This window comes from Aethalodelphis obliquidens, unplaced genomic scaffold, assembly GCF_003676395.1.
Source record: "Aethalodelphis obliquidens isolate GAN/ISIS:26980383/991018 unplaced genomic scaffold, ASM367639v1 scaffold1, whole genome shotgun sequence".
Classification (NCBI taxonomy): domain Eukaryota; kingdom Metazoa; phylum Chordata; class Mammalia; order Artiodactyla; family Delphinidae; genus Aethalodelphis; species Aethalodelphis obliquidens.
In genome coordinates this window covers 13080675-13107738 of record NW_020837945.1, presented here as the reverse complement: position 1 = coordinate 13107738, position 27064 = coordinate 13080675, and the positions used below count along the sequence as shown (strand labels likewise).

Here is a 27064-nt window from a genome sequence, read left to right as displayed (position 1 = left end):
CATCACTATAAACAGACTCCGAACACTTCATGCACAAAAAATTATACCATCTTCTAAGCTCACAGATACATCTGCCATACCTTCATTATTAGTAACATTTTCTGTTACTGGGGCGGCATTACTGGTTCCTGCTGCCATGTCCAAAAGCGGTTGAATGATTTCAATTTTGAATACTCCATTTTTTTGCCAAAGGTTCAGCACACGAACTATTTTACTCTGTTATGTGTGAGAAAACATAAATATACAATAAATATTTGCATAAATAATTTATTATACCTCTTATAAAAAGAGGAGGAAAAAAAAACCACCCCAGGCTAATATTTCCATGCTATATCTGTTTTCATAAACAGAAAAAAATCTATCATCAGAATTACAACCTGGTTAAACTACACTAACTGACCTTTCTTCAGTAGTGCAATCTAGAGTAAGAAACAGAAGGGCGGAAAGAAAGAGAAAAGAAATATAACCTAGAGGATCAAAAGAAATGCATTATAATACTTAAAAATGTATCTGAAGTTTCCATTATATTTTACTTATGAGTACAAAGAAACAACCATTTATCTTACAGAAGTGAAGAATTTCCCGGGATGACTATAACAGTTAAAATATTTAAGACAATTATTGGCCTGTAATTGTTAGGTAAATTGTTTTGTGGACTAGTAAATATGAAGGAGATCCAGAGAAAACGTGTTATTCATGGTTGTAACTCTTATTTCCTACTCATGGAATGATCTTCTTTTCTCTTGTATATTTTCCCCACAAGAGCATTCCTTCAAGAATATACAGAATCCATAACACTCAAATTTATATGCCGTTTATTGTAGTCTCCAGTCTTCATTTTTCTGAGTCTACCAGTGCATTTCTCCCACCTACTGGAGTCTAGTTTTCTGTCTATAATGTTCTTCTATCTTTTTATAGTACATAGTAAAACCAGCTATAAATGTGAGGAATTAAATACTGTAGTCTGATTGCTAATGAATACCATTTACATTCTAGCAGCTCCATATGCTGGGGAAAGCCATCAATTATTGGTCCCTTCCTTTTGGAATAAGCAACAATCTGAGATAAGCACTGCTCTCCTCTACTTGCAGAATTTCTTTACCATTCAACCACAAGAAATCTTTCCAACAATGTCTTCTTAAAGCAAGACTGTGCTCCTTTTATATTTCAACAGTACAACATTCCTGAAGGACTTCCCAAGAAAACAGATATGACTACTATAGAAAAAACTGGGTTTTGTTTCAAGTTCATGATTATCTTTCTAGTAATACAGTAGGCTTTAAATATCTAATATACATTTAAATAGATTTAAGTAGATACAAAAACAAAACCAAAACAAGAATACAAGCTTAATTTAAAAATTATAAACTCTACCTTATCTTCAGATGGACAAAGATACAAATATTGGAATGTGGCAGTTATGTTTTTAGAGAATCTTGGCCCAAAAACATCTTTATCAGTTCCAAACTGATGACGAGACTGTCTCACAATTGAGTCGATTACATATAATCCCGGAACCTTGTATTCTGGTTTACACTACAAAGATTAAAGATGTAAATTCAATACAGGAAAAGCAAATCACAATTTGACACCCATTAATCTCACTTTCATGAAACTATATATCCAAGAATTACTTCTATTTAGAAACTACTTGAATGTTTAGTTCTCACTGGCTAGCTTGTCAAATTTCCCACAGGTCTGTACAGAATTGCCATTCTCTTGATACTTCAGACCCCCAATATTTCACTTTTCTCTGATCCCTCTGTCTCCCCACACACAACTTCCCAGAATCAACATGACTTTACCAATCCCTAAGCCACCTCCATACAAATCCACTTATTATGGATAAATCTCTGCTGTAATTCATCCTGCTCAAAAAAATAATTTTTACCTTTTAAAATTATCAAGGAGATCATTTTAACAACATATCAATTTCAATTCTATTAAAGTACAGTACCAGAGAAACAAAAACTGAAAGGAGAGGTCATTTTTGGCCTTTCAAATTGACAAGGTAAAATGAATAGACAGACACCTGCACACATTTCTGGTGGTACAACCTTTACAAAAGATTTAGCAATAAAAGTAAAGCCTTATTTGATCCATCAAGTCTATTTCTAGAAATTTATCCTAAGGAAAACAATTAAGATGCCTCTGAATTTTTTCCACAAGGCTAGCCACTGAAGTGAAATGGCCAGTAATAGGGAACTGGCTTAGTAAATCGTGAAAAACAATCGTATGTTAGAATACTTTGCAGATGTTTATAATAAATTCCGTGGGAAAAGCAGGTTATCCATCAGCCTATGTCTTCATTTTCCTTTTATAAATGTACATACTAAAACATGAGTAAATATTCATCATAACTGGGGTGGTGGCATATAGGTAATTTTAATTATTTTTCCGTTTTATTTACTGGTACTTTGATTTGCTACTATAAAAACCTCTATTGACTATACTTTTTAGTCTGTTGGAGCTCTAACTCCTATCTCACAGCCAGTATTAAATGGCCATGGACCAGAGACACTCCCACACACATTTATTAGAGTGTACTACATGGCATAGCTCCAGGTTGGGGGAGAAGACAAGGATATCTAAGTAAGCCTCCGTTCTCAGTCCTTTACTGAGAAAGACGTGTGCTAATCACACCATATAATCGTAGAAGTGAAAAACTGTTTAATTATGACGGGAGCAGGGGAAAGTTGGAAAAACTTTAAGAAGTGATTTCATTTGAAGTACTCCAAGATGAGTTAAATGTCAACAGAGCAGACAGGGCAAAGGGGAGAGAAAGCACATCAGGCTCAAGGAAGAGTCCTGTTCAGTAGAGAAGAAACTGTTGTTGAATCCTACCTCATAGTAAGTGCTCAAACAGTACTGCTATAAATTTTTGTTTTGTTAGAAAAAAAAAAAAACTCTAGTGATTAAAAAGAACTTCTAGTGACAACTTTTCTGTAGAGTGGCTTTAGAAGCAATTATCCAAATTACTATTTACAAAGTAAATTACAAATACTGATCACAACTAAAATGAGGTAATAAATAAATGGATAGTTACCTTTTTGATGAACTTTTCCACTATTTGAACTACATGCTTATAAAGCTGAAAAGAATGAAAAGAAAATCATTATCCAGTTTACATACTTCTACATTCCTTGTAATTAGAAAATACTTAAAAATCTTGAAATTTGCACAATTTGAATTAATTCCCAAGATGATACTGAAAAAACATGGGAAATAATCCATAGTCAACCCATAGTCAACAACTGAAAAAATCTTAACACATCATAATGAAACTACAAACTAAAACAGAAAACTACAAAAATTCCCCCAAACACAAGGTCCTTTTCTTAGATTTTTAATCAGTGAATCTTCATAAAGTAGTTTATTAAGGAACTTTATGAGAGGGCTAAGAACAATGGAACTGGAACTAAATAATGCAGTTTTTAAAGAGACTCACTTATTCAAGGTGTGACTGGGTAAGACATTTAATTTCATGAAGTCCAAGGTTTTTAAATAAAAATGAAGCTAATACTCCACTGATTTATGATAAGAATTAAATGAAAACAAAACAAAACAAAACAAACAAAAAACCCTCTGCCATTCTACTCTCTACTTCAATGAGTTCAACTTTTTTTAGCACCACACACAAAAAGGCAATTATGTGAGGTGATGGACGTGTCAATTGGCTTAACTGAGGTAATCATTTCACAATGTACATGTGTATCAAATCGTGTTCTATTACATTATATTACTGAATTTGTCAATTATACCTCAGTAAAGCTAAAAAATATAAAGGGAAAATATTAACAACAAAACAGGTTTTGAAATAATATGTTACAACGTAGATGCACCATACTGTATTATTATGTACTTTCAGCAAAACCTGGTAAGTGTTCTTCGATTCAGGCCTGAACTAATTCACAAGATGAATTCTCACATTTAACAATAACATTTTCAAAATTTCAAAAACATTTTCCAAATTAAATACATTTCTTTTACGCTTACCTTAATAGCTTTAATAGCAGCTTTCGTGATGAGAATCATCTTGGCTCGAGAGATGGGAGGCTTCATATCCATAAGTGAAAAGAGCTTAAAAAACAGAAAAAGAGGAAAAAAATGTTTTAATTACAAGTAAAATTGGAGGTTAATCCTTCAGTTCTACAAATATATTTGTAATATATTAACTAAAAGAATAATAAATTTTGGGGGCTTCCCTGGTGGTGCAGTGGTTGAGAGTCCACCTGCCGATGCAGGGGACACGGGTTCGTGCCCCGGTCCGGGAAGATCCCACATGCCACGGAGCGGCTGGGCCCCTGAGCCATGGCCGCTGAGCCTGCGCATCCGGAGCCTGTGCTCCGCAACGGGAGAGGCCACAACAGTGAGAGGCCCGTGTACCGCAAAAAAAAAAAAAAAAAAAAAAAAGACTAATAAATTTTTGGAACTAAGTTTAATAATTCGTCTAGTAAAGAAAAACAAGAGCTTTCCTACATACTGGCATCACCACTTCGAAAATACAATGGGAAAAAATCATATTAAAAGTAGCAAAAGAGGGGGAAAAAGGTAAAATATTTACAAAATCTGTAACAGAAAAAATTACAGAACTTTGCTGGAGAACTCAAAAATGATTTGAATGGAAACAAACACACCATGTTCCTGTACTGAAAATGGCAATACTGTGACTCAATATTTAATATTTCATTCCAAACCTCATTGAGATTTTGGAGAACTTCAAATAATTCTAATGTTCATTTGGAGAAACACATGTATTACATCAGGCAAGAAATTTAACATGCCATTATAAAGCCTGAATTCACAATTTCTTGATTTAGTCAGGAATAAAAATGACACCATATTTAACAAATCTCACTACAGTAAATCCAGCAATCAGGTGCTCACAGGAGACTTAACCACACATGCATACTCCTTCCCCCTGAAGTTTAAATCCAACCAAGATATAATGATAGCCCATAGAGGGTTACAAAGATAAAAGACATTAAGCTTATATCTAGTTTCTTAAATTCTTGTTTTTGTTTTGTTTTAATCATAGACACACACATACTCTTCTAAAAATACATCTTGAAATAAGTTTCAGGGCTTCCTGAGCATTATCAACCTTATATGAACCATGTTTCCATTTCTTTCTAATTAATGTTGGTATTTCAAATATGGAACCCCTAAGACATAGACCATCTTTACTAGACCACTACTAAGAGGCTACCCTAAAGAACAAAAGTCTCCTTTCCCAGAATAAATAGCCCTACCTAGCAACATACCTTAAATTCCCTGGCAACAGAATTTTCACAGCTTTTCAAAACTACAGACACAATGGACTACAGACAACGGTAACAGTAATTTTTAGAAAAAGTACGCAATGAAAGATATACTCAATATAAGAACCAGATACATACCCTGCCTAAGCAGAGAAAAGCAGAATTTTTCCATAAATAATACTAAGATACAGAAAATGGGAAAAACACAAAGATATTAACACAGAAATTCATTTTTTAAAAAGAGATTAAGTAAATAAGGTCATTCTTTATCATTTTATTTACCAACATAATTAAAATTCTCCTTGAGAATAAAAGCTCACTAATTGAAAAACAATTAGAAAGGAGACAATAATCTTTGAAACTATAAAAACTAATGAGAAAATACGAAATGATTTAAAATATTTCAACTTCAACACAAACTGAAAAATATCAACACTGCATGAAATATACAGCACACATTTTATAAAAGGGCATGTTCTGCCCATTTCTAAGTTATAAAAGTTATTAAGACAGTTGTTTATTACCGTAGTTCTATTTCCTTCTCTGGACCTTAAAGCAGAGAAAGGGGAGACAAAAAAGTTTACACATGGATCTTAAGAATAAGCAACAGTGGGACTTCCCTGGTGGCACAGTGGTTAAGAATCCGCCTGCCAGTGCAGGGGACATGGGTTCAATCCCTGGTCTGGGAAGATCCCACATGCCGCAGAGCAGCTAATAAGCCCATGCACCACAACTACTGAGCCTGCGAGCCACAACTACTGAGCCCACGTGCCACAACTACTGAAGCCCACGGGCCTAGAGCCCGTGCTCCACAACAAGAGAAACCACCGCAGTGAGAAGCCCGAGCACCAAAACGAAGAGTAGCCCCTGCTTGCCGCAACTAGAAAAAGCCCACGCACAGCAACAAATACCCAACACAGCCACCAAAAAAAAAAAAAAAAAAAGAATAAGCAACAGTGAGAACTACTTCTCTGGCCATTAAAAGCTTAAGAGACTCATATTTCAATGAAGCCTAAGCCAGAGCTAATATTCATTTAATGTCCCAAATAGCACTTCTTGATTATTTCCGCAGTAGGGAACTCCCCATATTAAAACAAAACAAAACAGACAACTGAGCACAGAAGACAGACCAGTGGTATCTTCTGATGAAACGTTCCACAGTTTATACTTAAATCATAATTTATTTAAAAAAATTAAAATACAGACTACAGGCAATAGAACAGCAAGAGAGCATTCAAGTGCTACCATCTAAGAGACAGAGGAAGGGTGTTTATTCCACTAAAGAAGGCACAACTCAGGAAAAGAGGAGGGAACCAACACTGAGTGCTTATGTATAAGGAAGAATTACCTTTGGTGGTACATTATCTCATTTAATCATATTAACAATTAACATAGATTGTTACACCTATTTTGAGATGATACCCAAAGGGATTGCATCTGTTTTCGGATGATGCCCAGGGAACGGGTCTGGACTACAATTTGTTGATTTTAAAGCTTACAATCCTTAATAGCATAGTCATCTCCTTATACAATTGCTGCTTATTGACTAAATACATGCAGAGACCATTAACTACGATGGGGAACACAGACAAAATATCAAGTAGGCATCTGTGCCTGTCTATATGTATACTGTATTGATTCAGGGATAATGATAAGACATAATGAATTTAATTTGGGATGCCTACTGAATATTCAGGTAGAGATATCAGCAGACTGGAAAATGCATCTTGAACAAAGAAGAGGTTCTGCTAGAAACTGAAAGGTCACAGAATCAAAGCCATGAGGATGAGTAAGACGAGAACAAAGATGATATAATTAACTAGGGTATACCAAATATTTCAATGTGGTACAGAGAAGGGAGTTGCACAAAGGAACACCAGGAAAATAACAGAAATTAAAGGTATTTGGCAAAGTCAAATGTTATAAATTAGCTTTTGTGTATGAACGACTAGTATATCATCTGCAACAGGGCAAGTGCCCAATAAACATCACTAGGTGCAGTGTTCTCCCTGTTATTACAGATCTGCATTCAGAATTAATGTAATCTGTCAAAGAAAACAAATGTGTCAAAGCAGCCAGAGAAAACCATGCAATTCTCTTATATAAAATAATAGCAGCAGTAGGACCCAAAAGGTACAAAACCTCCTTAGAAAGCCTTAGTAAGAAAAAAATACTTGTCAGGAACAGATATGAGTTTGTCTTTTTGCTGTCACCAGCTAAATAACTATTAGAAAATACTAAATATGAACACTGCTCTGTTGGGTGCCTGATTTACAAAGTATTCTAAAAATTATGAAGAATCACTCACAAGGATCCCTTATATCAATAAAGAACAGTTTCAAAAGAAGATAAGGAAGGAGCATATTTGGCCCATGACACCTGTAGAATTCATAGTGTTTGGGGGTTAGTCAAAGTAACATGATACTCTGCTATTTATTAACAGTATAAACATTGACAAGTTTAGTTAACCTTTTCTAAATATCAAAGATTTCTGAAATCTGAAAAAAAGGATTAATAGCACTCACTTCACCTCGTAAGACTGTTAAGATTAAATGAGATAATGTATATAAATCTCTTAGCCTAGTACCTGACATATAAATGGCTCAGTAAATAGAGGTATATAATGCCCTGGGAATCCTGACACACACCTCGAGTTTAATTTTTTGTTATGGCTTACCATAATACCTTTTTTGTATTACATCTACTATTCAAGTGCTGACTGAATTTAGAGAAATTTTCTCTATACTGAAAATACAGTAGTATCAAAGAGTTTTAAAGCTGTATAGCACCTTAGTATGTAATCCAGTACTCATACCAAATTCAGAACTGCTTTCACAATACACCCGGCAGGTCCCATATTAGTCCACAGGCTTAATAACTCATAACTAACCTTACCCAACGGTTACAGCAGTCTTCTTTGTACTGACCCCAAATCTCCCTTCTGATAACCTTCCCTCCTTCTCCTGTTCTAGTTTTGCCTCTGGAGCACAGAACAACAGTGATCTTTCTCATGTGATAAAATAAATATAACTAAGCATGTTTCCCTTTCTCTTATCTTCTTCAACTACTAGCCAAATGATATGATTCCTAGATCCGACTATCCTGGCTAATTCCTTTCAAGTATAATAAACCAAAATAAACAGAGCCCGGATATATTCCTGTAGAATCTAGTGGATTGTCTTTTGTATTAGTTTCCTATTCCTGCAGTAACACATTAGCTTAAAACAACACTTTTGGAAGTCAGAATCTCCAGACTTCCCTGGTGGCGCAGTGTTTAAGCATCTGCCTGCCAATGCAGGGGACATGGGTTCGAGCCTTGGTCCGGGAAGATCCCACATGCCGCGGAGCAACTAAGTCTGCGTGCCAAACTTCTGAAGCTTGCACGCCTAGAGCCCATGCTCCGCAACGAGAAGCCACCGCAATGAGAAGCCCGTGCACCACAAGGAAGAGTAGCCCCCGCCCACTGTAACTAGAGGAAGCCTGCACGGAGCAACAAAGACCCAACACAGCCAAAAATAAATAAATTTAAAAATAAATAAAACTGTACCTTGTTTTTAAAAAAAGAATCTCACTAGTCTGAAAACAAGGTGTTGGCAGGGCTGCCTTCGTTCTGGGTGCTCTAGGTCAAAATCTATTTCTTGCCTTTTCTAGCCAAAGTGTGCATAAATTCCTTTGGCTCATAGCTGCTTCTTCCATCTTCAAAGCTGGCAGCATAGCATCTTCTCTCTTCCCTAACCTCTGCTTCCACTGTCAGAGCACTTTCTCTGACTTTCCTGCCTCTCTCAAGGAAGGACCCTTGGGGTTACACTGGGTTCACCCAGATAATGCAGGATAATTAACTCAACTCAAACCCTTAATCACATCTGCAAAGTCTCTTTTGCCAGGTAAGGAAACATATTCACAGGTTCTAGGATTCAGAACATGGACATCCTGGGGTAGGGGAGATCATTTATTATTTTTTAAAAATACTGCTTAATTATTAACTCACATTTATAATCAACTGAAACCCTCAGACTGTTTTCACTGGAATCTTTATCAAAACTAGATCTTCATGTTGATTTTATGTTGGTTTCTGACAGTACTTTCAATCTACTTAGGTAGTCTGGAAATGATTTTCTGTTTTCAGTGTAGCAGCTATTCCAATCAGTTTGCAAATTTCACAAACTACTTTATATGGCTTCCTCCAACCCCATGGTTTTTTAAATATTAAAAACAGGACCTACTTGTAGGATGACCTTATGTGATATTCCTTGGGCCCTGCCAGTCAGCTAAAATTCACTTAACAATACTCTCATCCTATGTATTTTTAAAATTTATTCATGATGAAATCATGACAAATATCTTTCTGAAATATTTGGTTTAGAGTCATCACTAGACAAACTTTACAAAAGAAAAATGTTTAATTTGGCCTGTGAGAATCTGTTCTGGCTCCTAGTGACTAGATATCTCTAGACAGAATCTCTTTCAATGGGATACTTACCCCTACCTTCCCCCCACTTAAACTTTTAAGTATTTGCTTTCCTTAACTTTATTTTATAATGAATTATACTGATTATATCTAGTACTCCTTCCTTTGCTATTATGACCTCCAAGGTGATAAATTCTGGCTTAAGCTCCTGTTATTAATAATTACAAAGTTCAATTTCAGGAAAAAATTTGAATGCTTCCAAACAGAAATACATACACTCACAGTAACAGGCTGGTACTCAAATCTCCCTTCTGACAGATAAAGATATCAAAGTGTTCAAGTCTACAGTCTTCCCTCCTCTTTCGTTCATCTGACTCATCAAATCTGATACACTGGCTTCAACCAAATCAAGAGTTAAAGCCAACATAACTTAAATGTTTGCTTGTAAAATATATTTTATAAAAGTACACATTAGGGCTTCCCTGGTGGTGCAGTGGTTGAGAGTCCGCCTGCCGATGCAGGGGACGCAGGTTCGTGCCCGGGTCCGGGAGGATCCCACGTGCCGTGGAGCGGTTGGGCCCGTGAGCCATGGCCGCTGGGCCTGCGCGTCCGGAGCCTGTGCTCCGCAACGGGAGGCCACAATAGTGAGAGGCCCGCGTACCGCAAAAAAAAAAAAAAAAAAAAAGTACACATTAAATTTAACAAAACAAAACTTAGTGGAAAAATCTTTTAAAATCATCATCTCCACAAAGATGCTTTTTTGTCCATCTAATTATAGCCTGAAGATAGCTCCGTAAAACACTTACTGCTAGAACAATTACAGTCCCTTCTTACCTGGCATTTCAGCTTATGCCTTTACCAAAAGGTAATACTCTCTTAATACTGGGCATTTAATGTGATGGGGGGAACGTGTGTGTGGGGGGGGGGGGGGGGGAGAGAGGTGGGGCACACAGGGAAAGGGGAGCTGCAAGCACATGCTAGACAAGTATCATTATGCCACTCTACCTGAAAGCAGAATATTGCATATGAGTTAATCAATAGCACATACAAACAGTAAGAGAGAAAATAAAACTGAAAACTGTACATAGGAGAGTAACTCAATTAACAAAGAGAACCCCAAACTAATACAGAAAAAAAATGTTCAGTCTTATCAGTAGTCAAAAAGGTATAAATTAAGACAATGAGATACAGTTCTTCAATTATCTGTCATGAATGTAGATTCGCATGAAGCAAAGAACTAAAAAAGTCCATATCTTTTAAACCAACAATTCCACTTTTAGAAATTTATCTAAAATAATCAGATGTTCCCAAATTTCCCAAGATGACTTTTAAAATTAGAAGATAATTCATGTTATTGAAAAGATCTGGTAACCATATATAAAGTTTCCATACACAAGTGGAAGGGAAAAAAAGACTGAAATACTGTAAAACGTTAATGGTATTTGGTAGAATACTTTCTTATTTTCTAGCTTAAGTTTACCTAATTTGCATTAATTTTATTCTTTTGTTTTTATAAACTTTATTTTTAAACATTTTTTTATTTTGTTGTGATTTCTCATTCTTTTTAAAAAATATTTATTTAATTTACTTATTTTCTTTATTTTTTTTGGCTGCTTCGGGTCTTAGTTGCAGCACTCGGGATCTTCGTTGTGGTGCGCGAGCTCAGTAGTTGTGGCGCGCAGGCTGAGTTGCCCCACAGCATGTGGGATATTAGTTCCCCAACTGGGGATCAAACCCACATCCCCTGCATTGGAAGGTGGATTCTTTACCACTGGACCACCAGGGAAGTCCCATAATTTGCATTAATTTTAAAATGAAAAAATTAAAATTCATGGATTAACAATGAAAAACTTTGTGTCTGAGACACAAAAATGCATTTCTCCAACTTGACTGTAAAATATACAGAATCATCATTATCAGGTACAACCTGTCCATGGAGTAAATCGTGTCTTTGAAGTTAACAGTTATGTTTAAATCAATGCCTTGTAAACCTTTAATACAACTTTTCAAAATTGCTAAAACAAAATCTTAAAAATAAAATTTGCCATTTTAAATCTTTATAACTGAAGCCTCTATGCACATAAAACCCAAATCTGAAAAATTTCTTAAATATATTTTTGACATCTGTGCATTAAAGAAAGCATCCCTTTTAATTACTGATATATGATTTACTCCCATGTAAACTCTATTTACTTTCCAGAGAGTCAAATCCTTTGAAACGCAAATAATTAACCAATTTTCCACTTGCTTAGAGGACTGTCTGGAGACAAGACAGGTCTGGCATTAATACAAAATATACCTAACAATAGAGCAAATTTACATGGCTCTTTAAAACAGAGATGAGAAAAAGAAACTGTACTGTTCTCCTGCTCCTACAGAGCAGGGTCTTTACTTTGACTTAAACACTACAAAATAGTTCTATTTATTTCTCCATAAAAGTCACTTTTCACACTTCTAAAGTTTCCAAGCCAGATATTTTTACAAACAACAAACCTGCAAATAATATTCTCAAGTTTAAAGAGTTTTAAAATTTTTCATACTTAGGTCTACACTTCTTTACCTTACTACACTTTCCCACAAACAAACTTTTCTCCTGGTTCCAGAATTTAGAGAAATGCTTTACAAAATACACACATATAAGTTCAAATATATACTGTTAATATTAAATACGAAACCACTTTCAAGTTAACTACTTAAGTTTCTATGTGCTTTATGAAAATAGAATATAGTAATATAGCAAACAGGAGTTTAAACTTCATCACTTTTTAATTATATCACCAACTCCTAATTCTGTTACCATTTGCTGCTGGCAGGACTAATTTTCTAAGTAGTTAATTTCTGACAACTCACTTGCTACCTTGCTTCAAAGTATGCCCTAATTTATTCTTCAACTAAGACTAACTCCCTTACAATTTCCAAGGGTCTACCCTTCACTCAAACTTTTTACTTTAGAACCAAGGCTGCCTCCCCCGAATCAGGGCTTTTAACTCCTTCAGCTCCACTTACTACAACAGGTCATTTTTTATTCCTTACCTCCATTTTGATTCACTGAACTGCAATCAATCCTCAACTTCCTTTTCACTTGTTCGAGAAATAGGTCAGGATGTGATTTTAGGAAATGCCAAATATTTTATCCATGCCATTACTCTACTTTACTAGCATAGACGCCAGGTTTCAAAATCACTTTTACTGTGCCTCACTAAGTAAACTTTGTGTCCACCCAAAGTTGGCCATAAAACATTTTTATGAATTACATAGTTCCTTCCAGACCTCAATCGAAGAAATAAAAATTTGTTCCAGGATATAAAATCATCTGATTAGAAGAAAAAAAATTATCTCATATATTATATATTTTATCTATACCTATTTTTCTCCCACAAAGTTGTAATGACTAGATCTATACAAAAGAATGGGATTAAAACTGAAAATGCTAACATTTATAAAATCCCTAATTAATTTTAAATTTTAATTGTGAATATAAATTAGTAAATGAAACATAAACACCTAAAAGCATATCTTAAGTTTTAAACACTGATTGCATCTATTGCATTATTGTGGATGACTTAAAAACTCCCAAACTTCATCATTCTTAAACTTTGGCGAATCCTTCCACAAATATACATTACAGTGCCTTGCTACCTTTCTTCAAATATACAAAAGTTGTTTAGGGAGCCCTCTCCCTTCATAAACAATAGACAAAGGTCAGCTGCTCAAAAAACTTCCGAGTAGCCATGTGGGGCTGTAGACTGGGCTCAGGCAGCCTCTTACAGTACTCTGTCAAATCACACCACCCCTCCCGTTTCCTTACCTCTAAAATGGAAGGAAGGTAAAGGCATATATAAAACACCTAACTGGTATGCTGGCATCTGGTTGGTATTTAATGAGCAAATGCAGGATTCATTTCCTGTCCTTCCCTTGAACTGGCTCCACTGGATTACTTCTTAAAATAGCATGTAAAAACTAAAGATATCCTTTGAACAAACTTAGGATTCAGGATCAACAAAATAACTTCCAGAGCCACTCAGTAGCTAAGAGATATTGTTTTCAACCTGATAGAAAATAAGATCAAGCAACAAAACAATGAAAATGGTGTTAAAACCTGACTTTTTTGTGTTTTTCTTTAAACAGCTTTGAGATATAATTAATATACCATAAAACTCACCCCTTTAAAATGTACAGCTCTGTAGTTTTTGCTATATTCAGAGTTATACAACCATCAACACTATTTAATTTCAGAATATTTCATTACACTCCAAAGAAATTCCATACCCATTAGCAGTCACTTCCCATTCCTCCCTCATACCACCACCAATAAACTACTTTCTATCTCTATGGATTTGCCCATTTTGGATTATTTCATATATTTAAAAAACCCCTAACTTTATAAAATATGCTCTTATATTTACTCAGAAATGGTTAAGGCCTTTATAAAGATTTGAATGTATCTCTGAATCCCAAATGTGGCTATCCTTTCTAAAGTGATTTATCATCCAGCAACTCTTAATTACAGTAAACTAGATAATATATGACCATTAAAGTTTAAAAGAGTATTTTATGTTTCCTAAAAGCTTAAAAGCGATATTACCATAAATTTCCTTATTATAGGTTTCCTTTAAGCAGGGTATTATAATTCTACATCAGCTAAAACTAACCTCTGACAAAAGGAGGAATAAAGTGGAATACTCATGGTAAAGTGCATAAAGATATTTAGGGGATATTGCAGAAAAAGATTTACAGACTATAGGGTTAGTCAACTATCGCTCTCCAGAGTAATAACACACCTAGAGAGGGACAGTGGGAAAAGTCCACCCAGGGGAAGGCAGAAAGTGGGTGAACTGTCTATAAAGACTCTAAATAAAACAATAAAACTGTTTGAGAATTGTTTTATTTATCACCAAATGCTAGCAATTCTAAATAATATCAGGGATAAAATATTCCTTCCCCTAAAACATTTTGTTGACTGAGATTCTTGTTTTAAACTACTGCTGTGGTAACTGATAAGTTTTTAATACATAAGCATCAAATCTGTACATTTTTATTATGTATCCTTTAATAAGCGATCTATTCTAAGTGGAATTTCATTAGGAAACCTTCCAGTTATATGATCAGTGCATAGAACATGCAGATTCGTTACACCTGTTCATTTGGAGAATGACTACAAAGAGGTTCAGGACGGCCTGCACTCTCCTCAGGGTCAGTTTACGTCTGCAATTCTGTAGTTCCTATGTATATATATTCGTATGTTTAAATGGTACGTTTAAAGTGTGATAGCTGTTTGCAAGTCTTCTTTCCTGATATATCTTTTTTTTCTGGTGTAAATACTTAAAAGCAGCCAGAATTAGTCTTTAACAAAGAAACACAAAGCTTGATGATCCATGAACAAAAATTATGGAGAATGCCATTACACATAATTTCAAAGATGTTCACCAATCATAATAGAGACCTACACTGAAACTCTGGGTGAAAATATTTTAGTGAAAATTTTTTGACTGAGAGTACATTTGGAAGTCACTAGAATCGATGCCAAAAAAAGACATGGACAGTATTGTGATTTCTAGAGTTTACTGTGAAGTGAGCTTTTTCTAAATTTCTGCTAAAGGAAACCTTATGTTTAAGTCATCCCAACTACTGTATATGTGCTGCTTCACATACAACCTGTAGTAATTAGAATTAATGAGAAGTGTTTTTTCAGTCACTTACAGGTGAAGGTAAAATTGCTAAATCTGACTATAACTGTCTACTGAACTCAAATATTGTGAAAATCAACTGACAATCATTGACAAATATGCAGAAGTTAAGGCTTAAAAAGAAACTGGAATATTATTAATTACTGTGACAGAGCAGGATGTAGATAAAATTTTCTACTTTTATCAAAAAAGTATTAATGAAATTTAAAAATATTAATCAATTAATTCTCTCTGTTGTAATATTTATTTGTAACCGGCATGAAGTTCAAATTTCTTTCCTGGCCAATTTCATGATTATTTCTGAGAACAGTTTTGTTGTAGAAGATGAATGTGTTAAAAGAAAAAAAAGAAGAAAGAAAAAGAAGAAAGTTCTGCTCTGGATGCCAAATATGCTAGGTACACTACTGCTCTACGATCTCTTCCAAGTGACCCACATGGATTTACACCAAAAGTCACAAATTATCCAAACACCAATTATAACTTTCAAGGGGTACTTGGATGACCCTCTACTTTTCACTGAGCCCTGCTATCTCCCAACCGCCCCCCAATCTAAACCTTGGCTTCTAATTCTTTTTTTTTTTTAAACATCTTTATTGGAGTATAACTGCTTTACAGTGGTGTGTTAGTTTCTGCTTTATAACAAAGTGAATCAGCTATACATATATCCCCATATCTCCACCTTCTTGCGTCTCCCCCCTCCCACCCTCCCTACCCCACCCCTCTAGGTGGTCACAAAGCACTGAGCTGATCTCCCTGTGCTATGCGGCTGATTCCCACTAGCTATCTATTTTACATTTGGTAGTGTATATATGTCCTTGCCACTCTCTCACTTCGTCCCAGTTTACCCTTCCCCCTCCCCGCGTCCTCAAGGCCATTCTCTACGTCTGCATCTTTATTCCTGTCCTGCCCCTAGGTTCTTCATAACCTTTTTTTTTTTTTTAGATTCCATATATATGTGTTAGCAGACGGTATTTATTTTTCTCTTTCTGACTTACTTCACTCTATGACAGACTCTAGGTCCATCCACCTCACTACAAATAACTCAATTTTATTTCTTTTTACGGCTGAGAAATATTCCATTGTATATATGTGCCACATCTTTATCCATTCATCTGTCGACGGACACTTAGGTTGCTTCCATGTCCTGGCTACTGTAAATAGAGCTGCAATGAACATTGTGGTACATGACTTTTTTTTTTTTTTTTTTTTTTTTGCCATATGCGGGCCTCTCACTGTTGTGGCCTCTCCCGTTGTGGAGCACAGGCTCCGGATGCACAGGCTCAGCGGCCATGGCTCACGGGCCCAGCCGCTCCGCGGCATGTGGGATCTTCCCGGACCGGGGCACGAACCCGTGTCCCCTGCATCGGCAGGCGGACTCTCAACCACTGCGCCACCGGGGAAGCCCACATGACTCTTTTTGAATTATGGTTTTCTCAGGGTATATGCCCAGTAGTGGGACTGCCGGGTCATACAGTAGTTCTATTTTTAGTTTTTTAAGGAACCTCCATACTGTTCTCCATAGTGGCTTGGCTTCTAATTCTTAACTCTAGAGTTTCACTGGATTTCTTGTTGAATTCACTACTAACCTGTACAATGCTTCATCAGTATTATCAAAGTTTCTATGTATTTATCCATGAATTCACAAGCACCAATAAAGAGCTCTAACTATAACACAATAAAAAGTAATCGACAAAGCATGCAAATATTGAAAAGGATCAAGGTGACTGGAGCATAATAACTTACAATACTGTTTGAGCAATCTTCTAGTTCTCAAAAAAAAAATCATGACAGTACATTTTAATTACACTTACTATTAACACAGAAATGTAGACATGTCTCTTCAAGACTCAGCTCTCAACAGATCTTAGTAAGGCCTAATACAAATTTAACTATTACCAACTCTACCAAAACTTCAACTGTTAATAGCTAAGCTGCTTATCCTATATACTACCTGATAACATAACGTAACTTGTTTTAGGCTTATTATTAAATCTGCATGCTGTTGCTCTGAAGTATGCTAAAAAAAAAAAAGATTCCACATATTATCTCAACAAATATCAATAACACTAAAAGTTCATCATTTATGTTAACAACTTTTTTCCTATCATGTTATCAAGGTGTATCTGAAATGAGTTTTAAATGCAGGCAGACATCTATAGAAAAGTAACCTGTCATACAACTCAATATCAAAAAAACCAAACCAAAAATGGGCAGAAGACTTAAATAGACATTTTTTCAAAGACACACAGATGGCTAACAGGCACATGAAAAGATGCTCAACATCGCTAATTACTAGAGAAATGCAGATCAAAATGACAATGAGGTATCACCTCACATGGGTCAGAACGGCCATCATCAAAGTCTACAAATAAATGCTGGAGAGGGTACGGGGAAAATGGAACTCTCCTACACTGTTCATGGGAATATAAATTGGTGCAGCCACTATGGAAAACAGTATGGAAGTTCCCTAAAAAACTAAATTAGAACTACCACAGGATTCAGCAATTCTACTCCTGGGTATATATCCAGAAAAAACAAAAATTCTAATTCGAAAAGATACATGCACCCCAGCGTTCGATACCAGCACTACTCACAATAGCCAAGACGCGGAAGCAACTTAAGTGCCCATCAACAGGTGCACGGATAAAGAAAATGTGGTATATATACACAACTGAATATTACTCAGCCATAAAAATTGAAATATTACCATTTGCAGCAACGTGGATGAAACTAGAGAATGTTTAGTGAAATAAGTCAGAGAAAGACAAGTACTATATGATATCACTTATATACGGAATCTAAAAAATAATGCAATGAATCTATGTACAAAACAGAAACAGACTCCCAGACACAGAAAACAAGCTTATGGTTACCAAAAAGGAGGGGGGGCGTATGGGATTAACAGATACAAATTACTATATATAAAATAGATAAGCAACAAGGATTTACTGTATAGCACAGAGATACCCAATATTCTGTAATAATATAATAACATATAATGGAATATAATCTGCAAAAAAAAAAAAACGGAATCTATGCTGCACACCTGAAACTAACACAATATTGTTAACCGACTATGCCTCAAAAAAAAAGTTTCCTGTAATGATTAAGTGAATTATATTCACTTGGGCTCCATGTCAGAGGACAGCAACCTACAATTTGTACCTGGTAAACAAAAAAACACTCCCACAAAAACATACACATACAGGGACTTCCCTGGTGGCGCAGTGGTTAAGATTCTGCCTGCTAATGCAGGGGACACGGGTTCAAGGCCTGGTGCAGGAAGATGCCACATGCCACAGAGCACCTAAGCCCGTGTGCCACAACTACTGAAGCCCGGGTGCCTAGAGCCCGTGCTCCACAACAACAGAAGCCCGTGCACAGCAACAAAGACCCAACGCAGCCGAAAACAAAACAAAAAAACTCCCACAAAACAAACAAAACATACACATACAAAAACCAACTACCATTTTGTCAACTTTTTATTAGGTACTTTTATCTCCTGAATTCTGTTTCACAAGATTTACAAGCCAACTTTTCCATTACTCCAATTTTTCTCTGAATCAGTTCCTTATCATATGTCCACACATTTTTCTGAAACAAAATACTAAACAAAATGAGAGACTAGGGAGAGGAATATTTTCAACAAGAACATCAGTGATAAATCCTGCTACAGAAAGCTCTGAAGAGCCAGCTTTATTCCACTCACCATAAAGCCAGACCTCTACTGTTGTCAGAGATAAGCAATTCTCTGAGTCAAGAAAGAGCAGAGGAACAAAACTATAACTTTTAGTATCCCAACTCCTGTGATTAACAGCGTGACATTGTCAAATGAGTCAAGAGAAACCTCCAATTTTACTTCTGTTGCCCTGGTCCTCTACATCTCTTCCACACAGTAAGAACCGTGTTTCAAATCTTTGTCCACTTCTTTAGATAGACCTCTCAAAGAAGAAAGGAATGATCAAAAAGCAACCAGACTGACATTACAGGTTAAAAAAAAATGCTTTACAATACTCATCATATGACCTAAATTCTAGAAGACAATCATGCCTAGTAATCAATAGGTAAAATATACAATAGTTCATACAGAACAATTTCCAGTGGGAATAAGAAGAGTGGCAGGCTCCCCAATGAGATGTGGAGCTCAATTCTTCCTTCAGAGTAACATGATTCAAGACTGTCAGCCCAAGTGAATAAGAGCAGCAAAATCAATTCATGTATTAAAATGACTCATAAAGTTTAATTTGTCTGATTTTAAAGATAAACAAATATAAAAGCACTCATATTTTCTTCCTGCACTTCAAAGTAGCATTATATGCATACCACACCTCGATACAGTAGTTCTCACAAAGTAACTCCAGGATCCTGGGGGCTGTGGGGAGCGGTGTGGGGAAGAGGGTGTCTGAGTTCCTTTCAGTGGTCTGTGAGGTAAAAACTGTTTTCATATCAATACTAAGACATTTCTTGCCCTTTTCATTCATTTTCTCACAAGTATACAGCAGTTTTCCAGAGGCTACCTGATGCAAGAGACTGAATGAAAAAGTATATACAAGAATTCAAGTTTTATTAAACGTAAGTTTAAATGAAATTTGCAAAAATATAAAACCATGTCACTCTTCTAATTTTTTTTGTTTTGGAAATGTTATTTTTCATTAGAAATGTTATTTATGTTAACATGCAATAGGTACATTATTTTTAATAAATGTGTTTCTCAGCTTAAATTTCTGATATGGTAAATATCAAGATATAACCCACAGATACAAAAGCTCTCTGTGGTCCTTAACTTTTAAGAGTTTAAAGGAGCCAACTCCAAAGTTTGAGAACAGCTGTCCTAGAGAAACTTTTCCACAAAGAGACATGATTGAGAAAGTTCATTGCAGTGTTTGTCAGTAACAAATGAGAAACAAATGTTCATCAACTGGGGAACCAGATAAATAAAATACGGTCTATTCAAGTAATAGCATACTACACAGCAGATAGAACTAAATCTTAATATACAGTATTAATAATGTTTAAGCAAAAAAGCATTGCGGAATATGTACAATATACTACTCATGTATACCAAAATATAGAATATTGTTTAAGGACCAGAGATTGATATTATACTAAATTCATTACTTGATTGCTTCTGACTGGGGGGGCGGGGATAGAGGAGATGGGAGGAAAGAAGGACTTTATAATACTTTATTTTAAAATTAAAAACACATAAATAACAACTGTCGATTCTTGTTATATTCTCTGCACGTTTTTTGTACTTTAAACATCTTAAAATCACAGATGTTGCCCCCCCCAAAAAAAAAGTGAGGGAGAGGGAAGAGCTCTTCTTTTGGATTTAGCGAAGACTGATTAAAGGCTAAAAATGCAATCTACAGATTTAAAAAATCCTATCTATAACCTTTATCCATTCAACAAACTTATGAACTACCAAACCCTTCTTATTAAGGAGTGTATATAAACATAATAGAACACAATTAAGTATCACTGATTTTTTTTTACTCATCTTTCCATCTTTTACAACACTTAACACAGTGTCTTGTCATAAAAGTCCTGTCAAAATGCCTTTAATAACCTTGGCTTTTTTTATCTTCCTTCCTCTCTTATCACAGATATACTGACCTCTTTTACCTGTGCATCAGATCTGTTCCCTTCCTCTCATCCACAATTTTGCTCTAAGTTAACCAATCCCTCTGGCTGCTTTAAACTATGCTTTTTTTTTTTTTTTGCACATTCCGTCCCTCAACATGCTTTAACTTCTATGCCCATCTAATAGAGACCAGGGCTTGAACACCACTTACTTAGGTTAAGACTTTATATATACACACTATATAAACATACCAAAGGGCTAGCACCAGTGCCTACTACACTGTTAATTATTCTTCCTTCCCTTCATCCTTGAAGCAACTTTTCCCTGGGAATACCTCCAACCAAACTTCTAAAACAACAAAAACAAACAAAAAACCCCAACTACTTTACATTTGCTACCTCTTATTTCCTTATCTCTCCTATCACCATTCAACTTTAAACTACAGATTCCATTACCCTCAAAGAATTTTGTGGCTTTTTTCTTACTTAAGTCTTAACCTGTGACCACTCCCCTGGTATTATATAAAATATTATCTTCAGGCAGCAATTAAGAGGGGACCATCTGTATTCAAATCTCAGCTCTGCCATTAACTAGTAGTATGCCCTTGAGAGATTTATTATTCAACTTCTTTGAAAATCAGTTTTCTCACCTATAAATGGACGTCTACGCAAGGTTGTAGGAGTATTAACTTAGATATGTATATATAAAGTGACTGACATGCTATATAGATGCTTATTAAATATTAATTCCTTTGTCTCCCCCTCTCAATTTTCTCTAGGGCACATCTGAGAGTGACTCCCTGATGTCTCCCTCTAACTCTTGCTTCCAAGTTTGAGTCCTACATGACCAACTGCTTGCCAAAAATTTCTACACGACTGTTCCACTCAAACTCAAGCTGTTCAAAATCGAGCATATTTTCCCATGCACTAAATATACTTTTGATGACTGCTTGTCATGTTAACAGCATCCCCCCTCTCCCAGCACTCAGAATGTGGGGGCAAAAGGTGCTTCTAAACCTACCAGATGTCAAGTCCATGGATTCTTCTGGTCCACATCCTTCCCCTCCTCTCCACTCCCTCTACAGACGTGCCAAGTTCAGATTCTACTTGCTTCTCCTACCTCAGTCCCCAACCTGCCAAATTTCTCCAAACCTCTGCCTTCTCCAATATATACTACAAATCAAGCAGTATTTTGATTATCACTCCACTACTTAAAACCTTCAATTTATCCACGACCTGGAAAAAAAAAATGGAATTCAAACACATCAGAGATGTAAAACTTGTCAGACCCAAAATTATTGATACCTTAATGATTCTTACTTTCCAGTACTCTCAGGAGTCAAACTACTGTTCCTTATTTCTCACCACTGTAGCCTCTGAATTACTTTTCCAACACCTTCGGAAATCCTGAGACTGATACTATCCTCTCCGCCCAAGTCTAATCCCCCAGGGCCATCCCACAGTACTCTACAAGGGCCCCAAAGGAAGCCATTCTATCCCATATTAAAGCTACTTGCCTAAGTTTTGTGTCCTCTATTAGTTTAGGCTCCTATGGGACAGAAGTCCTCAGTAGTAGTGCCATCGTATTAAGGACACAGCTTTACAGCTAAGCAGGTTTGCAAAATGAAGATTTGGGAGATCTGAAGTTACAGATTTGAACTAATCAATAACATTTCATGAATGGGGGGAATTAACTGAGAAGCACTACAATCAGGCAGGCACAAGGAGATGGATTTTAAAGTCAGACTATTTTCTCCAGAAAAAAGTGTTTTGGGAAGAAAGTCTGGCAGAAGAGAGTTGGAATTGGTAACATACACCTAACATAATGCAATTTGCAGTGATAAAGACTAGGAATGGTAATAGAAATTATTTAAAGAGGAAAATGATCAATGATAAGAAAATTCTCATTTTGTACATTTAAAAAGGTTAAAATACCATTTTCCTTTTTCAAGGAGTCAGTATCATTCCTAATTTTGGTTTTCAAAGTAAAAACTACTGATGACATTTTTCCAGAATTAACATAAGACACTTTGCTTAATAATGTGCTTAATGTGAACTTCCATAATGTCTCAATCAGAATTAAATACTTCTGATCTTAAGAATACACTAAAAACCCTCCTCTTTGTTCGTTAAAACCAATCAAAAAGTTTTTATCTTGAGAAAGAAATGTACTTATCTTCTAAAAAATTGTACCATTTGTATAAAGTCTCATTCATTCAACAAGTATTTGCCAACCATGTGCTATGCTGGGGTGGGGGGGGGGAGAAAGCAAAGAACAGAAACTCCCTGCCCTCGTGAAGCCAACATTCCAGTGTATTTTGCCTTAAGGAAACAAAGTCAACTTCCAACCCTGAAATCTTTGAAGTATTATCACAAATTCTCTAGCCATCAAAAATGAGGAAATACTATTTCATCATTTTGAAAATAATCAATACTGAACTTTACAAGACACTGCCGAACTTCTGCAGTTAAGACATGTTATGTATCCATCAGTTGAAGACAAATCATTTCTAGGATAATTGATAAAGCAATAAACGGTGCTAACTGCAGTGTTAGTGGAGGGTACGATATTATAGCACTGCAAAGTGAAAGTTACTGCACCCTAATTCTGTCACAAGTGAAACTACAAAAATCTCACTGTGAGATGCACCAAGTTTTTAACGCTGTCCCAAGACATCTAGCACTACACTACTACATCTGACTTCTTCAGTGCTGGGTTTATCTTTAGTACTTGGAAAAGAAAGATAATCCAACTCAACACATGACAATTGTTTCCATTCTGTAACTACATTTTAAATCATCAATGGTCAAGACCTCTCCCCTCAAATCCATTCTGAAAAATAGAGATGTGTGGGCTCTACGCTTCAAAAACAGCACCTGGAATGTTTGGAGATACAACCAGAGAGCTTTAGGGCGGCAGGCAGCTTTGTTCCCGGTTTTGGGAGGTTTTCACATGTAAATGCTCCCAAAGAAGGGAGCCGAGGATTAACTACCGCGAGAAGGGTGCAAGGGTGGGGGACTGGAGGCCAAAGCCGGCATTCTAGCGGTCTAAGGCGGGGCGAATACTCTTCCCTCCCATTCAACTTTTTAGGTGTCACGTTGGGGCCACAGAGCCCATAAGACGGTTGGGTTCACGACTCGGTAAGATAAGGAGCCCCGTTTATTAAGCCCATTTCCCAAGTGTAGGAATCCCGGGGGAGAGGGATGAACACCCTCTCCAACTCCTCCCCGACCCGGGATCAGAGTCCAGCCGCTGTCGCGCCGCGGCCCGAGCAACAGGAGAGCCGAGGCCGCCGCTCCGCCAGCCCTGCGACCAGCAGATGCTCCGGCTCCCCCCGCCCCCTACGCCCGCCCGCGCTTCTTTCTTAGCCCCTTGCGGGCTCCCGGTACCGCGAAGCCAATACGGGGCTGGGAGCAGAGAGCGAGAGCACCCGAACCTGAAAGGGGGCGAAGTTAGAGGCACCGGCGCCGACGCGGGCTGGAGAAGGCCGGAAGGGGGCGAGAGGGGCAGCCCGAGGTCGCCGCCCGGGAGTGGGAGGTGGGGGAGGGGTGTGGGGTCGGCTCCCGCGGCCGCCGCGACCTCCCCGGGCCACAGGCCGCTCCGCGCAGGCCCCGCCGCCCCGGAACCGGGGCAGGAAGAGTCCCCACCCCGACCTAAGCTTTAAACCTCCGGCGGCAGGAGAAACGACGCCCCGACTCCACGGCAGGCCCGGCACCCTCCTGTTCCAAGCACCCCTTACCTCTTGGTTGAAGGCGTTGACGGCGTCCATGTTCGCGCTGCGGCGGCGGCTGCTCCGGGCCCGCCGGTCACATAGACCTCGCGCCGCGGCGGAGCGGGGCCGGGGAACCGGCCGGGCCTGAGGGGCCGGCGGAGGCGATGACCTGCGGAGCTGGAGGCCGGGCAGGAAGAGGCTGCGGCCGAGGCGGCGGGGCGGGCGGCCGAGGCGGCGGGGTGGCGGGCCCCCTCTCAGTCCCGTTCGGAGGATAAGGAAAAAGAGGCGGCGGCGGCCCTGGGCTCCAACATGTCCGTTTGGTGGTGGCGGCTGCGCTCTGCGTCTCGCTGACACGGCCCCCCGCGCCCTCACGCACTAGCCCACACTGGCCCGACCGGCAAGCGGGCGGGCCTCTCTCTCCTCCTCGCCAGCGGGATGGCGGCAGCTGCCCGAGTCCACGCCGCGCGGGGCACGCTGGGACGGCTTGGGCCTCCCAGCTCTTCCTGTGCCCGGCTCCAGCCCCGCCCCGCCCCGCCCCCGCTGGCCCCGCCCCGCCCCGTCCCGCCCCGCGCGTGCGCGCGCGCCGCCCGCCCAGCCGCTAGCGCGTGACGCTGGGCAACGGAGTGCTTTCCCGCCCGCTGCGGCCGCGGGCCGAGAAGTCGGCTTAGCCCAGAGACTGGGTCCCCGAGAGGGGCGCCGGCGAGCGCGGGGTCCCAGGGCCAGGAGTCTGGCACGGAGAGGGCCAGTGCACACGCGCGCCCCTGCCCGACACGGCGCTCCCCGGTGCGTTTTTGTGTGCCATTCTGCCCCGGCAGGCCCTGCACCCGTCAGGGCTGGCGGGCTCGGAGCCACTTGCCCTCCGCTGCCTGGAACAAAGGGCTCAGGATTTGACCTCAGCCCGCTGAGCGTGCATTTGCAGGCTCCCGTGCAGGCTCTGCCGATGCAGTCCTGTGTCTGCCCTAATCGTGAGGGTTAAATCTGCCTGAGCTGAAGCCCCGAGAAGGACATGCAGGCACTGGATATCCACGCAGGCCTAAAGGAACCCCTGTGCAGCCTTGTGCCGCGAGAGGAGTGGATTCGCTAAACACTAATATCGATTCCCCAAACCACGTTGTTTCCTTTTAGGTGGAAAGACTGTTCTGATTAACTTCCCGTGCAACCTACTGCCTGCCGGGCACTGTGCTGGGTTCTGGGAATATGGAAATTAAAAGATACTTTTCTTTCCCGCAGGCAGCTCGATTTAGTGGGAGAGGATAGGCAAATGAGCAGGTAATAACTAAAGCATGGTAAGTGTTAGGGCAGAGACTCTGTGGAACAAAGGACAAAGATATTCATCTGACTGGAAGTCCAGGAAAGCTTTTTAGAGGAAGTGGCACCTGAGCTACATCTGGAAGAAGCAGCAAGAGTGGTTGGAGAAGGCACTGTGGCCTAACTGAGCTTGACGAGTACTGTGGCATTACCCAAGGAGGACGAGCTGGAGCTTATGGAGTAAGGAGGAGGACTGAGACCAGGTCCTGAAGAGCCTCTGTGTCCTTCCAAGGAGTTTGGATTTTGTCCCCAAGGCAGTGGGAAGCCATTGAAAGCTTTTAAGAGGAGAGTGGTGTCATGCAATATGCTCTTTCACGACTAATGTGTAGAGTAGCAAGAGTGGGGTCAGGGAAAGAATAGCCCTAGCCCTCAGCCCAGGGGATGCTGAGAGCTTAAGGCAATGGAGTAGAGGAGAGACAAGCTCAGGTACTTAAGAAGGGAAATGGATGGGTTGGGACAGAACAACTATGAGGTTAAGGAAGAGGGAGGTATCAAGGAGGATGCTCTAGGTATTTGCTTGATGAAGGACATGGGTGGTGGGTTTATAAGTTAGGGAATATATGGGTAGGAAGGAATGGGTTTGAGTGAAGTCACAGTAATGGTTTAACACTTGTAGATCGTTTACCATGTGCCAGGGTCTGACATGCCATTCTGTGTTATTTCGTTTAATTTAATGTGCTTCTGTGTGACGTGGCTATTGGTAATGCCCCTGTTTTATAGTTGAGGAAGTGAGACCCAATTCGGTTAGCTAACATGCCCAAGGCCAGATGATCTCCTTCTGGTGCCTGTGGAGTTTGAGCTGCCCCTGGCGCAAATAAGTGAAGGTGTCTAAGAGGCAGTTGGGTAAACGCGTGTGGAGTCAGGAGAGATGGCTGAGAGGAGGTGGAGGTCTGGGAGTCAGTAGTGCAAAGCATGCTGGGAGGAGCTGAAACTGACAAAGGGACAGGAAACTGGAGCCATGGAGCCACAACTGAGGACCCCCCTTGTCACAATTAAGACCCGGTGTAGGGACTTCCCTGGTGGTGCAGTGGTTAAGAACCGGCCTGCCAATGCAGGGGACACGGGTTTGATCCCTGGTCTGGGAAGATCCCACATGCCACGGAG

At 38.8% G+C, this 27064-nt stretch overlaps 1 protein-coding gene across 4 annotated transcripts in view; it reads right to left on the bottom strand.

Annotated features, from left to right (window-relative positions):
* Positions 1 to 25101, bottom strand: part of SCAF4 (SR-related CTD associated factor 4) — a 57538-nt gene extending 32437 nt beyond the window's left edge. For 3 of the 4 annotated variants that reach the window (XM_027101339.1, XM_027101357.1, XM_027101342.1), the window contains exons 1-5: positions 24680 to 25101; positions 3997 to 4080; positions 3047 to 3091; positions 1375 to 1536; positions 81 to 216 (exon numbers count right to left, since the gene is read on the bottom strand). In XM_027101339.1, the coding sequence (XP_026957140.1) occupies positions 81 to 216; positions 1375 to 1536; positions 3047 to 3091; positions 3997 to 4080; positions 24680 to 24709 (457 nt within the window). In that variant the 5' untranslated portion in view covers positions 24710 to 25101. Of the gene's footprint in view, positions 1 to 80; positions 217 to 1374; positions 1537 to 3046; positions 3092 to 3996; positions 4081 to 21960; positions 21980 to 24679 lie in introns of those variants that run through there. The other variant, XM_027101348.1, reaches the window with a different exon arrangement.
* Between the last annotated feature and the right edge of the window lie 1963 nt (positions 25102 to 27064).